The sequence below is a fragment of the Grammomys surdaster genome, unplaced genomic scaffold (assembly GCF_004785775.1).
Source record: "Grammomys surdaster isolate TR1022 unplaced genomic scaffold, NIH_TR_1.0 239, whole genome shotgun sequence".
NCBI lineage: Eukaryota > Metazoa > Chordata > Mammalia > Rodentia > Muridae > Grammomys > Grammomys surdaster.
The window spans coordinates 3914772-3929864 of record NW_021604684.1 but is presented as its reverse complement, the minus strand read 5'-3'; the positions used below and the strand labels follow the sequence as shown (position 1 = coordinate 3929864).

The 15093-nt window shown below is 44.7% G+C and overlaps 1 protein-coding gene across 1 annotated transcript in view; it reads right to left on the bottom strand.

Moving 5' to 3' along the window:
- Positions 1-591: 591 nt before the first annotated feature.
- The window catches only part of Afg3l2 (AFG3 like matrix AAA peptidase subunit 2), a 51500-nt gene continuing 36998 nt past the window's right edge, over positions 592-15093 (bottom strand). Inside the window, exons 13-17 of the mRNA XM_028774255.1 lie at positions 11661-11771; positions 10176-10291; positions 5523-5723; positions 3315-3509; positions 592-1424 (exon numbers count right to left, since the gene is read on the bottom strand). Coding sequence (XP_028630088.1) covers positions 1194-1424; positions 3315-3509; positions 5523-5723; positions 10176-10291; positions 11661-11771 — 854 coding nt within the window. The 3' untranslated portion in view covers positions 592-1193. The remainder of the gene's footprint in view (positions 1425-3314; positions 3510-5522; positions 5724-10175; positions 10292-11660; positions 11772-15093) is intronic.

Sequence of the window (15093 nt, the reverse complement as noted above, 5' to 3'; positions counted from 1 at the left end):
GGTGCATTATCAGCAGCCACATCCAGGGAAGTTCAGAACTGTTTATACCTGTGGTCTTAGGAGATCTAATACTCTCTTCTATCCTCAGGTGACAGGCATGGATGTAGTACACAGACATAAATTCAGGTACTATACCCACACATGTAAAAAGATAAAAATTAATCTCAAAAACCAACAACAAAAACAACAAAGCAGGGGGGTTGCTGTAAGTTCAGTGCATACTGACTTTAAGGCCAGCCTGGGCTGCACAGTAAATCTGATTTTTAGAAAACCAAAATTAGCTAGTACCTCGAAGCTCAAACAATGGCATTTGAAGATGAGAGTCAATCTTCATTGTGGAATCTTTATAACCCTCTCCTGGGGACTGACATGAGCAACAGTTACCACGTACACCTCCAGCATCGCCAGGGACCCTGACCCACCGGCCTGGTGGTTCAGGGCAGCCTCGCCTAGATGATACAATGTCCACCTAGTCACGAGCAGCTCAGGGAGATCCTAGCTGATGCAGTTACCACAGCTGCTCCCAACCAACAGTGCTGGTTTCTGTGGGAGCTGACGAGACCAGCAAGGTAAGATTTTGAGGAATCCATGTCCAAGACAAAGAACATTTAATTTCTTGACATTATATTTTCTAAACATAAGCACAGCATGGCAACCCTTCATATGCTCAGAAAAAAGTACAATGTCCACCTTTTATTTCTGATGTAAAGAATCCATATTTACATAATACATTCATGTTTTTAAATATGTTACAGTTCTCTATAGAAAATCATTCCACTAAAACAGCAACAAGTGATCTGAATTCAAATTTGAAAATAATATTTGGTTGAATCAAAATATTCTTATCAGGACTCCAGCTTGAACTTCACAGCATGTCTGCAGATGTCACAGGAGGAACGGAGGGTGACGGGGAAAGTCTTCTCCCACGTGATAGGATTCCGAGGGACAGGCCTTGGCAGGTGGTGCTGTCTCTCCTATTCCAGCCACTGTTCATGAGGCCAAGGCTGAGGAAGAGTCTCCCTCCTTCCAAGCCCCGGCAGTTGCTGATATTCTGCAGCTGAAGTGGCGGCATCCTCACAGCCTGGCCGAGTCAGCAGCTGGCTCTGCATCAGGGCTGTTGTTCTGACGGCTGCTGCTCAAACTGCAGACTGAAGCCCTGGGAGGACAAAGTAAAGGGGCCTCCAGCCCTGGACCTAGCTGACAACCTTCTCATTCAGGGGCTCCTCTTTCTCCTTCTTCTCCTCCTTCTCCCGCTCCTTGTTCCAATCCTGAAGGCCTTCAGGAAGAGAAGTGTCCTCGTCTAAGCTGCCGGTGCCTTCCACAAATTCTTCATATGTGGATTTTTCTGCAAATGGTCTGGGGCCCAGAAGTTTAACCATGTCGTTCTTGTCTAATACTTCTTTTTCTAACAGTAAGAGAGCAACCTGAAATACAAGCAATTTTCACTAAGTTGCTTAGCAAAATCTACTCAAAAGTTAAGCTTTCTACTTATAGCTGCTCTCTTTTTAATAAAACCTAAGGGGCTGGGGAGACGGCTCAATGCTGAGAGCACCTGCTGCTCTTACAGAGGACCTGAGTTCAGTTCCCAGCAAATCACCATCTCGTAACTCTAGTTCCAAGGGGTCTAATCTCCACTTCTGGACATTGAGAGCACTAGACAAGCACACTGTGCACGCACACACATTCAGGCAAACACTCGAACACATCAGAAAACTGAATATTAAAAAATAAAATAAGATAAAAAAGAACATGTCTCAAGACCAGGGTCACATGATTTTAGAGTAAGATGTGCATTTTGGTACATGTAGACAATTAAGGATTATGTAGCTGTAATAAAGGAATGGACATACTTGCATGAAAATAAGTAAGGCATAGGACATGTAACACACGATATGCTTGCTCTTAGGAGGAAGAGTAGGTTGTAAGCCACTGAGAAGGCCATCACCTAGGGGCTGTTCCTTTATACAAAACCAAACTGAATGCACTTCTCTTTATGATTTTTAAATGGAGCACAGGAGAAATGAAAGCTCTAGGATTCCTTCTGAGGCTGCCTCTGATTCTCAACCTGTTTATACACAGATAGGCAAGTACACAGCACAGTCACAGGTAACCACTGAAACCGTAATCACGCTTACCACAGGACGTCTGATCACATAAACTGAGCACTTTCACAGCGTGTCACACTCTTGGCACCTCTCAGACTGTTCATGTTACAGGTGGTAACTACCGACAGCTGTCGTGTGGACACAGTACAGGCTGAGAGGTGATTTGCAAAGGCTCTGCAGCTGGGTCAGAACTTGGCTCTGCTATCCACTGACTTTGTGACCTTAAGCCATCACATGACCTCTCTGTTGTTTGTCTCTGTAAAGTGGGGATAATGACTCTAGGTACCTCAGGAGGCTGCAGGCTTAGCTGGTACTGTGTTAGCTAGTTCCCCTTATTTTGAAGAAGGACCTCAGAAAACCTGCCAAGTCCTTTCTTCACAGGTGAGGCCCTGAGCAAAGCCCTCAGCCACCCTCCTTGAAGTAGACTACTCCCTGGCTGGCTCAACTCTCTTCACTTGGTTCCTTTTCTCTGTTGGGTCAGAAAGTACTTTCTAAAATCCAGTGTTTCAGGATCCTTACCCCATTCTTCCTTCCAACAAAGATTATTTGCTACACACTGTAAGCACATGTATCTAGACAAGGGTGTGGTAAGTGCATCCCCTCCCCCACTCAACCCCATCATGTCGGCATCCTCTGTGCCAGCACAGAAACAGTTATGGAGTCTGGCAGCTTCTCATTTTTAAATACTTGGTTCATGGGTGTTCTGGCAAAGCTCCCTGGGAATGAGGCTGGCCTAAAACAGTTGTTAACAGTCTCTCCTCACCTAACACAAGAACCAGAACAGCTCCCGCTTCTGTTCCCCAGGCATGGGGAAGACACTCAGCCCAGACTGAAGAAGCACAGCAAGCAGATGGAAGGAAGGGACTAAACGCCAGACAGGGTGACTCACCCTTGTAATTCCAGTACTCAGGAGGCAGAGGCAGGAGAACCACAAGATTGGTGCCAGTCTGGTCTACCCAATGAGTTCCAGGCCAGCCAGGGTTACACAGCAAAATCCTGTCTCAAAAAATAAACAAGGCTGGCAAGAAGGCTCAGCAGGTAAAGACACTAGCTGAGCAACCTTGATGCCCTCAACTGAACTCCTAGACTCACAAAAGGTGGAAGGAGAGAACCAACTCCACAGAATTTGACACACACACACACACACACACACACACACACACACACACACGGCAACGTGCAGAGACTTATCCATGTGCTGTCACCGACCTTCTCCACGTCAGCCTTTTTTTCCGTGAGGAGAGCCACAGTTCTTTTATAAGCATCGCTGATGAGCAGCCTCACTTCGTCGTCTATCATCCTGGCTGTGGCTTCACTGTACGGCTTCTCCAACACCATGTCTCCCTGCCGTGGAAGGTCAAAGGAGATCTGCCCCACTTTCTCGTTCATGCCAAACTGAACAATCTGAAAAGGATGCAGGACTAATAGGTTAGACAGAGGACCCTCAGCCTTAAAGCCTTACAGCAGGGGCTGGCAGAGTGGACAAAGATACTGAGTAGATGGTGGAAGAGCAGCAGTATGATTTAAGCGCATCTGGTAGTGCATTCAGGAAGCAGTGGGCAACTGCACCAGCTCTGAAGCTCGCGGGCTACTCTACTTGTGGAGAGAAGTTAAGAGGTAGAAGCTCTTGATGTGAGCAAACTACCAACAAGTTCTCCCTGTGAACACAGTCTCAACCTGAGAACATGGGACACAGGATGACGTCTGCATTTTCTCAAAAACTGTGTCCAAGGAGCCAAGGGAAAACATGAAGAGGCTGATGTTCCGTGACTCATGTGAGGCTCCCAAACCTTACAGAACTGCATGACAGAGAAGCTTCTGGAAGTAAAATCCAAACTGACTTCAAAAGAAGACCAGGGCGGGAGATGGCTCAATGGTTAATAACACTGCATGCTCTTCCAGAAGACCTAGGTTCGGTTCCCAGCACCTATATGCAGGCTTTCTATTATCTGTGACTCTAGTTCCCAGAGCGAGGGAAAGCACAGGTCTCCCTACTTCACCGCATCCCAGCCCTTCTCACTCCTGAGATCAGAATGGACAACAGGTGGATGCCTTGGGAAGTTATTGTGAGAAAAAAAAATAAGATGCAGAATAACGTTTCCAGAGCAGACAAGCAGGATGGAAAGGCAGGTCCGCTGCAGAGGAACTGTGACCCACTGACCCACAGAAATGAGCCAGCAGGGGAGCAGAAAGGAATCCATGAATCAAACACAAGACTCACAGGGTGCTGGAAGGCAGGAAAAAAATACACATGGGAGAAAAAAATACTTTTTAAAAAGATTAGAAAAGAAATAAGAGCGAATAATAAGCAATAATGTCTTAGGAGGAAATGTAACATTAAAATAAACCTAGTTAGAAAATATTACTTTCAAAGCAAGACATGGAGGACAAGCAAAGAGCTGCATCAGTGGAGAGCAGTTCCTAAAGGAGCCGCTCATGTCAGCCTAAAGAAAACAGCCTACTGTCAGCTGGGCTGCGGAGACCTGTGGTAGAGGCTGAAGAAAACAAGACCAGTTACAGTCAGGAGGGAGGCTGCCACTGGGCAGTGACAAGGGACAGGTGCGGGAAGATCCCGAGTTCAGCTGTCCAACTGCTGTCAGGACATGGAGCTTAAAAATTAAACTTCAGGGCCTCTAGAGGAACAGAGTTTAGTTCCCAGGATCCACGTGCCAGCTCACAATCATGTGACACACCAGTTCTAGGCGGTCTAACACCCTCTCCTGACCTCCAAGGACTCTAGGCACACATGTGGTACAAATGCATGCACACAGTCAAGACACTCATATACCTCAATGACAAAAGAATTCTTTTTTAACAATGAAAACTTTACAGCTGGCATTTAGGCACATGCTAACACCCCAACACTTGGGAAGACTGATGATTCAAGGTCACCTTCAGCTCCTTAGCAAGTGAGAACTAGCCTGAGCTACATGAGACCCTATCTCTAAAAATAAACACTCTGAAAAGTAAGTTTTAAACTACCTGTAAGCATTACATGCAGGACCCTAAGGGAAAACTCTGAAGACTATGGCACACTTTTTTCTTCTGTAAGTTTTTATTATTTTAAAGTAGATTCTTTTTTTTTTTAGTTCTATGTGTGTATCTGTATGTGTCTTTACCCATGAGTTCAAGTGCCCCTTAGAGGCCAAAGGGGTCAGATCTGATTTGAAGTTATAGGAAGTTAGTTGTAAGCTGCCCAACTTGAGTTCTGGGACAAAAGCCTGGGTCCTCTGCAAAAATAGTACGAACTATTTATTAACAGCGAGTCTCGTCTCCAGCTCCTCAGTGGATTTAAGAAATCTTTTCTGCTGCAGAAACCCAACCCAGTGAAACACCCGTGTTACTTCAGTAATCCACAAAGGCTAATTTTCCAGGCAGGTAAGAAAGGGAGGCAGAAGGCCAGTTCCACAGACTCACCTGGGCATAGGCACTCTGGGTAACCTTCCTCAAGTCATCCTGGGCACCTGTTGTAATTCTTCCAAAGAAGATCTCCTCAGAGACACGGCCCCCCAGAGTCATGCACATCCTGTCCAGCAGCTGCTCCTTTGTGTACAAGTACTGCTCCTTGGGTAAGTACTGAGCATAGCCCAGCCCCTTCCCTCGAGGGATGATGGACACCTGGGAAGCAGAAAACACACTCCGCCAATGCAGTTCTGATTAGAGAGTCTGCAAGGACACTCACTGATGAAAAGGCAGCACAGTGCTGGGCTGCACACCTACATCACTGCCACGAGACCTAGCAATGACCAGGAGAGAAACTGCCTGACCTCAGAGTTCCAGAAAGCATTTTCTGCCCTTACGTAAAGGCAAACTAAAATCAGCCTTTAGTAAAGGCGCCCTGAGGACAGCTGGCTGGGGTCTCCTCTGGCAGACCACAGCACCCACTCAGCTCTTGCACAACCACTTGGGTCTCAGGACACAGGGACCAAGGCGCTCAAGAGACGTCATTGTCCTTCCAGATCACTTTTATGAAACTAGGTGAGTTCTGTTTTCTTTAGAAATTAAATGTATTAAAGGAGGAGTTTTCTATATAAAGTGCTAACCACTCTAAATATAAAACAGAGTTTTATAAACAACTTCCAACCACAACTAATATATAAAATGGGGGCCACCATACCCCCAGCTGCCTCACAGAGCCCCAAGCAACCGCATGTACACTTACAGACAACTCTGGCCTTTCTAGAACAGCATGTGAGTGCCACTGCACAGAGTGTACTTTGTGTCTGGCTCCATTCCGTTTTTGAGATTCATCCATATTGCTGTGTATACTAACAGCCTGCTTACTCACTTTTACGGCTTTATAGCATGCCACTGGATAAACACATCAGGTATCCTTTTTTTTTTTTTTTTGAGACAAGGTCTCACACTTCCCCAAGCTGGCCTTGAACTCATGGCACATTAATCGTACTGCTCCAGCCTCCAAAATGTGGGATTATAAGCATCAGTGTCCTCTACCACCACACACACACAGCTTCCAGTTCACTTCTGATGGACAGCCAGATTGTTTCCAGCTTACTGACACTATCAATAGAGCAGGAAAATTCTTGTGTGGAATCCATTCTCACCCGTCTTGGGTGAGGACCATTTGATCACTTAGAAGCCAGCAAACAGAGCCATTTACCATGTCAGCAGTGTACATAGCCTGTTAAGTGGCTCTGTATCTAGTTATGATTCCTTTACAATTTCTTGGCTTGATGTCAGTTCTTATGTCCCATTATTCTATAAAGTTTATATGCAAATCTTGCCCACTGCTTTACTGTGTCAACTTTAAGACTTTCCAGCTGGGCAGTGGTGGCGCACGCCTTTAATCCCAGCACTTGAGAGGCAGAGGCAAGCAGATTTCTGAGTTCGAGGCCAGCCTGGTCTACAGAGTGAGTTCCAGGACAGCCAGGGCTACCTACATAGAGAAACCCTGTCTTGAAAAAACAAAAAACAAACAAACAAACAAAATAGACTTTCCAGATATAACTCCTCTGTCACACATATTTACTGTAAATATTTCCAGAATGTGGCCTTTTCTCCTCCTCCTCCTCCTCCTCTTTAAATGATTACATTTTTGAGACAGGGAATCCGTATACAGTCCAGGCTGACCTGAAACTCCCGTCTTCCTGTCTGCACCCCCTGAGTGTACCACCATGAGCCTACCCCACCTTTTACACTTCTTCATGGCATTCTCTAAGTCAGGGGTATTGCTGGTTTTTACTTGAGTCAGGGTCTTATTCTGTGTCCAGGCTGGGCTCATTATGCACGTTGGCCACATGTTCTGCCACTGAGTTACATCCTCCAGTCGTGCTAGTTTCTTTATGTAGTCCAGACTGGCCATAAATTTAAAATCCTCTTGTCTTTGCCTCTCAAATGCTGAGATTACAGGCATGTGATACCATACCTGGACCTCAACAACTGTTTTAAAATTCAATGAGGTCCCATTTCTAAACACTCCCTTTTCATTTACTGATTGATCCCATGTATGTGTGGCTATGTGCATATAAGGATATGTTCTCTTATTCCCCATCATGTGGCTCCTAGGACTGAACTCCAATTGTCAGGTGTGCTGGGAAGCACCCACTGAGTCATCCTGTCCACCCATTCACCAACATTTTCTTTTTTAGTTTATGCTTTTTGTGTTCCAAGAAAATGTCTACTTATTCTGTGAGAAGTTTTATCATTTTACATTTTAGCTTTTCGTATCTATTTATTTTCTGGCATATGATGCAAGGGTTAATGTTTATTTTTCATATCAACCCAGAGTTATCAGAATCACATGTTAAGAAGACAATCCTTCCTTCTGTCTCTCCCTCCCTGCCTCCCTCTTCTTTTGACTTTATGAAGATAAGAGTCTCAAAAGGCCAGACAGACCTCAAAAGTCAAAGATGACCTTAAACACCCTGGAGACCTTCCTGCTCCAGCCCCAAGTGCGATTATTAAAGATTTATTTATTTATTATATATGAATACACTGTAGCTGTCTTCAGACACACCAGAAGAGGGCATCAGATCTCATTACAGATGGTTGTGAGCCACCATGTGGTTGCTGGGATTTGAACTCGGGACCTCTGGAAGGGCAGTCAGTGCTCTTAACCACTGAGCCATCTCTCCAGCCCCCAAGTGCAATTATTACAGGAATGCACCATCACTCCCAATTCCCACCTTGAGAATTGTCAGGAACATGGCCTCTGCTGACCAGCGACTTCACCTGTCCCCTCCCCAGTGCCACAGGCTTACTGCAGCAGTGTTAGTCTCCCACCTAGCTGCTCCCACTGTTCTAGCAGTATCACCAGAAAACCTTAATTTGCTTCACAATAAAAATGCCTATTTGGGCTGAGAGTGTGGCTGAGATTTGGAGTGTTTGCCTAGCATGTGTGAGGCCCTAGGTTCTGCAAAAGAATGCTATAATCCTAACAGAGATTGCAATGAGGCTACAGGTCAGTTTGGGAAGAAATAGCATATGATTCTATAAATAGAATGCACTTTTATTTATACTTTAATTTAATGTATAAGCCCTATGATATTTTCTTAAATTTATTTTTATGTGTTGAGAGTCTATTGAAATTGCAATTGAAAAAAATTTTTCTTTTTTTTTTGAGATAGGGTTTCTCTATGCAGTTGTAGTTGACCTAGAACTTGCTATGTGGACCAGGCTTGCCTCAAATTAATAGAGATATCCTTGCCTCTACATGAACATGATGGAATTAAAGGTATGGGCTACTATACCTGGCTAAACCTTGCATTTTCCAAAAAAACCTTAAAATTAAACAAAAATTCATTTTCCAATCCACAGATCTTTGTATATTAGCCCTGGATTCTGCAGATCTCCTAACCCATTCATTTTAGTGGCTTCTCTGTAGATTACTCATGTATTTTGTGTGTATGTGAACGTTACCCCCTCTGCGACTCCTCCTCCAGTTGACCCCACCAACCATCTTCTGACATCACAGGGCAACTGACAGCTTCCGAGAGGGAGACCTCACTAGCCTCTGTGTTCTGGCCAGGATCTCTGGAGATTCCTTATTTCATACACAGTTCTATTGGAGATTCCTTATTTCATACACAGTTCTATTAGACAGCCAGATACAGTCAGCTCCTACTCAGATCTGGGATTCAACTGTGATATTTCTTGTTTCTAGAATTTTCCTGTTAATTTCCAGTATTTTTGGAATTCTGAACTCTCTTCTCAGCCACCTCAAGATGGCAAACACCGTCAACCACTGTGGTGTAATTACAGAAGCCCCTCAGGCCACCACCAAAGCTGCTTACTATGGGTCAGCTCTCTCCCAGCTCTGCTCTGCCATGGGCTACTTTCTGAATCAGACATCATAGCACAGGCCTCACTCTGAGATCCTTAAGAGGTTCAAACAGAAGAGTGAAAATTCAAGGCCTGCCTTGGCTACAGAGTGGGTTCAAGCTCAACCTGGGAAGCTTAGTGAGGCTCTACCTCAAAAAGGAAAGGGGTTGGGGGTCAGTCAGTAAAGTGCTTGCTCTGCAAGCATTAGGAGCTGTATTCAGATTCCCAGCACTTACCTATGTTACGTGCCTATAATCCTAGCACTTGGAAGACAGAGACAGGAGGACCCCTGGGACTGGCTGCCAGCTGGTCTGGCCACATAAGTGAGCTCCAGGAGAGTGAGATACTATGTTGACAATGGTAATAAGAGTAATGTAGAGCGCAACAGAGAAAGATACTCAACACTGACCTTTGGCTTCTACATGCAAGTGTACACATGTGAGCAGGTGTATGTGCGGACACTCCTGAACACAAACACACATGCACACCACATATACTTCAAAACTAAGATACAATTTTAAAAGGGCTAGAGGTATAGGTCAGTGGTAGAGCACTTATCCAATATGAATGAGGCCCTAGGTTCAATCTCCAGTATGGCAAACAGAAAGTGTGCTGTCTAAATGTTGTGCGGTGTCTGCAGGAGGGGTAAGTACCTCCTTCAACCTTCATTAGTTTCTGCTACATCCCTCCAAAGCTACACTGTTTGTTATTTCTTGAGTGAGTATACGCCTTTTCAGTCGCTGCTTATATACTAAGCTGGCTTGCCTACTGAAATACATGCTGCGGCACCTTTAAGAGCGGGTCTGCATGCTCCAGATACCAGCCGGCGACTGCATGGCCTGCTTCATGGTAAGCCACAGTCTTCTTCTCCTCGGGCTGCAGAACTTGGGTTTTTTTCTCCAAGCCTAACAATAACAAAACCCCAAACCACTGCTTTAGTGACAATGACATTAAAAAATATCGACACAATGCTATACACTTCCTTACCTAAGACATAATAACTAGGCTGCCTAAACCTCCTGACCAAAATGAGACTACAGGGCAAAGTCTAAAATATATCCAACTGTACTTCTCATGTCTGCCCCAGGCTCGCTCTTAAACAACACACCTTTTTTGGGGAAAATCAACAGAAATGTAAATATAATTCTGCATTTAGGTCATGTGAAACATGAAACTCATAGAAAGACAGGAGTATGGAAGAGTCTTCTGCTTGGTTTTGTTATGTAGAACCCTCAAGTCCTGGGAGAACAATGACACTTGCTGTCTGTTGCTAGTGGAAGGCAGAGGACAGGAAAAACCATACTAGTGAAAGACCTGAAATTCCTACTCAAAGCTGGCCAGGCCATCAAACAGGCCAGACAGTTTATGGGATGAAGGAGTTTGCCAAGAAACACTCTAGGAAGATCAGTTCCCAGATCCACAGTCCAAATGACCCTGTGTAAGAGGTCAATACCAACGAGAGAGCTCAAAGATCTGCAATTTCAGCTTCTCCCAGCCTGTGGAGAGGCAGACTCCAAGCCTCATTTTATATCATGGTCTGTAACTGTAAACCCTAATAGTGCACATTCTGTGGTGGGCAATCACCACCCCAGGGGTTCTGCTTTGTTTAAAGTAATTCATCTGAAGGGGGGAAAAAGCTAAGCTCTCAATGATATAACCCAAGACAAGTGTATTCCACAAAGCTACCAGGGTCAAACGTTACTAAGGATGAGTTAATACACCTTCTGTTTCCTCAAGCATTTCTTTTTGGGGTGCTGGAGATGGAACCCAGAGCTGTGTGTGTGCTAAGCATGTGTTCCACCATTAGGCTATAACCCCTAACCTTCTTGCTTATCTGAATTTACAAACGATCTCTTCACAGTTCATCACAGGCTTCCTCCCTGTCTCAGTATGTCACATTATTACAAAGCATGAGACTTTGGTTCACAGAGGCAGCACTGTCAACAGGCAAACTCCCTTCTCAGAGGGGGAAGGGTTCAGACACAAGAAAGCACGAGGCAAGTCTGGAGATGGCATGGCAAGCCCCAAGGCTACATGGATATACTACATGGATATACTTTTTTTTGTAGCTCTTGCCAAAACAGAGAAATCATGGGCAGAAAATTCCTTTTATGAGCTTTTAAAAGAAGAGACCTGTTTTCACCATTTAATCTAGACTAGGTTCAAATCTGAGATTCTCCTCTCACCTTCTGAGTGCTGGGATTACAGTCACATGCCACCTATCACCTTGACTACCATCATCCTTCTGACCAGAGTCATACTCAGCTGCCTTACCTCCAATCACTCGCTCAATCGCTTGCTCGAAGTGCTTCTCATTAATGGCATCTGAAAGGTGTCTTGCAGCAATCAAAGCAGCTTCATTGCAGACGTTGGCAACATCGGCACCTACAAAATGAACACAGGAAATCATGCTCAAACTGACCAGTCACACAGATCTACCCATCAGGAGTCTGAGAAGGGCTGAAGGAGAAGAATCTCAGGGTAAGAAAAATGGGATTTACTGAAAAGATAGAAAGACAGCTTCACAAAGTCACAAAGGTCTTGACATCCCTGCTGAGATGCGGAGCACACAAGGGTGATGTGGCAGAAAACAGGGCATGAAGAACACTGCACCAGCTGTGCAGCAGAAGCCCCACCCAGAAAGCAGCACTGTGTGAAGAGATGGGCAGTGCTACGCACAAAACAAGCACAGCCTCACAAGCATCTATTTTGGTGGCAAGTTTTCACAAGACAAGGGCTCTTTCAGCAGAGGAGAGGAATCCTATTCCACATGACTTGCAATAGTCAGGTGCCATCTTGGAAGGAAGCTAGTTTTTAAATTGTGTGCTTTCCCAGTGGTCTGAGAATACAGAACAATAGCTAGTCAGGCTTGGAGTAACCTGCTGCAGTCCCGGTGAGCCACAGCTCTGGAGAGGACCTGTAGTGAAGAAGAGGACCAGCAGCTGACATGCTCTTAGCTCAATGTACATGTTTACACTTTCACATAAGCTATTTTTCTAACTACAAAGGTTTAAATGACCAAGAAGCATTCTCATTGGAAATTCAGCATTGTAGTGCTTTGAAAGAGGAAAGGACGCCTTAAAAAAGCTGAGATTTTTTTTAAAAGTATTTTATGTTATATATAAATATATTATTACTTGTAAATATAAAGACATTTTTAAGCATCATTATGTATTGTGCAATGTATATAAATGAGAATAAAGATGCACTTTGTTTTAATATAAATGCAAATAATGTGCCAAATTTTAATAAAAGACAACTCCCCCCACCCCCCCCAAAAAAGGGAAAAAAACCTCAAACACAGGCAGCAGTGCAGGCTGAGAGAGCTCCACAGCAGGAGTACACTGGGCAGGCAGCCCCACTCTCAGTGGCTGGAAGGAGACATCACCTGCTGAGGATACTGGAATCTGAGAACACTGAGCCTGCAGTCAGCAGGCAGATCAAACCCTCGGACCATTTTCCAGCTGCTTTCTGCTGCAGAGGTCAAGCACACTGACCCTCCAATGAACACCTGACATCCACAGCTCCACCACTCCTGCAGGAGGATGAGCAGTAGGGGACTTTTAAAATGTGAACACAGGTCTTGTACCTGTACAGAATCCTTCCTCAACCCTCAATACCCTTGAGAAGCCCCAGCCTCCAGCTAGACCCTTAAGAACCCCAGTGGATATAGTTTAGAGGTCTGTGAAGTGGGGTAGAACCAACACAGGCAGCAGCTGGCAAAGCTAAGCACAGCTAGCAGAGGCCCTAGGGACACAAAACGGGAAGCCACATGAATCAACACTTCCTTAAAACATGCCCAACACCTACAATAAGTCACTTGAAAGAGTCCACAAGTTCAAGCAACTGAACCCATCCCTGTGTATATAACTAACAGCAATTTCTGCCAACTCAGAAACTACTATAAATTTTATTTTTCTTGAAATGGGACTGTTCACTATCAGGGGCCAATCAAGATGACTCAGTTACTAAAGTGCCTCCAGTGCAATCCTGATGACCTCAGTTCAAGCCCCAGAACACAGGTAAAGGTAGAAGATGACTTGAAAATGTTGTCCTATGACCGCCACACATGGGTCATAGTGTGCACATGAGCCTCCCTTACCCCCTAAACATACATACAAAAATAAAAAAGAAAGGTTACTATTTATCTTTATGTAGCCCAGGATAACCCTGAACTCCAATCTTCCTGACCCCACCACACACACACACACACACACACACCCCAGAGCTGGGATTATGGGAGTGTGCCACCATCACGCTTGTTTCATGTGGAACTAGGGATCAAATCCAGGCTGACTAAGCTTTATCTCCAGTCTAGAAGTATTTTCACTTTATTGTTGTTAAGAAAAATTTTTATTAACTCTGAAAAATTGGCTTTAAAAACAAAAGAGGGGGAATGGTACCCCCCCCCCAAGAAGGAGTTCCCCTGAAATACTCTCCGTCATGCCTTGTTCACTTTTAACTCTTTAAAACTGAAAGCTCATGGCAAAATCCGCTGCTGCCTGCCTCTGGCATCACTGAGATCAATAAAAACTATGCCACAGATATGTGGAAGGACCCTCTTACTCTTAAAGGGAATGGCCCAGACCCAGTTCTCTTATGGGGCTGAGGACTGATATGCCTGTTTGATACCACAGAAGGTACAGCTAACCAGCTACCAAAAAGATTAATGAAATAAATAGATATCCCCACAAAGCCAGGCCCAACCATAAATAAGATGAATAACAATTTACATCCAGGGAAGAGAAATCTCCCTGAGAATTCCCTTCTTTTTCCTTTCCAGGTAAAAATGAATCATCCGTGATGTCTGCTGTTAGAAGTTTTAATCCAGATGCTGGCCTCCAAACCTATACTACTCAGACCTTTGAAGGGCCATTGACAAGAATATCAAACAGCTAGAGATTGACATCACTAATCCGAAGAAATCCCTCGTTTCACTGTCTGAAGAGACCACCAAAAATCGCAAAGCTTCTTATTGGACTTGATTTACTCTATTACAATAGAAAAGGCTGTGTACAGCTCTTGACTGTGTACAGCCCTTAAAGAAGAATGTTGCCTTTACATAGACAAGACAGGGAGGGTTAAAGAGAGCATGAAATAGATCAGAGAAGGCCCTGAGAAAAGTCAGAGAGAGGAAGAGAAAGATGAGTGCTGGTACAAGAATTGGTTTTCAGCCTCTCCATGGTTGTCAACCCTACTTCCTCCCATCTTGGGACCATTATTTGGGTTCATTTTGCTTATTTCTGCTGGACCCTGGGTCTCAAATAGGCGGACTAACTCTGTGAAACAACAGATAAATAATTTGGTAGCAAAACCTATTCAGATACATTATCATAAGTTAGCTATGGAGGACCACGAGACTCAAGATAAGGTTGTTACTTTATACAGGGTGTTCCCAAAACCCATCTCCACACAACCTAAAAGAGGGGACTTCCACCCCTAGACCAAGCAGAGGGGGGGCCACCCAGAACCCCCTCTGACAGGCGATCTGAATTCTTGCTTAGGCTGCAAGGCTAAGCACTGCAAGGGAATATCAATAAAAGTTAAAAATATCTCTCTGGGTTCCCTGAGGGACAAGCCTGACTGTATAGGGGTTGATGTCAAAAGTATCCCCTCTCCAGGAAAAAGACACTGGGACAGGTATGGCCCTCATGCCTCACTGGACAACACCTGGGGGACCGGAGCCATTACAAGGTCCCCTTCAATT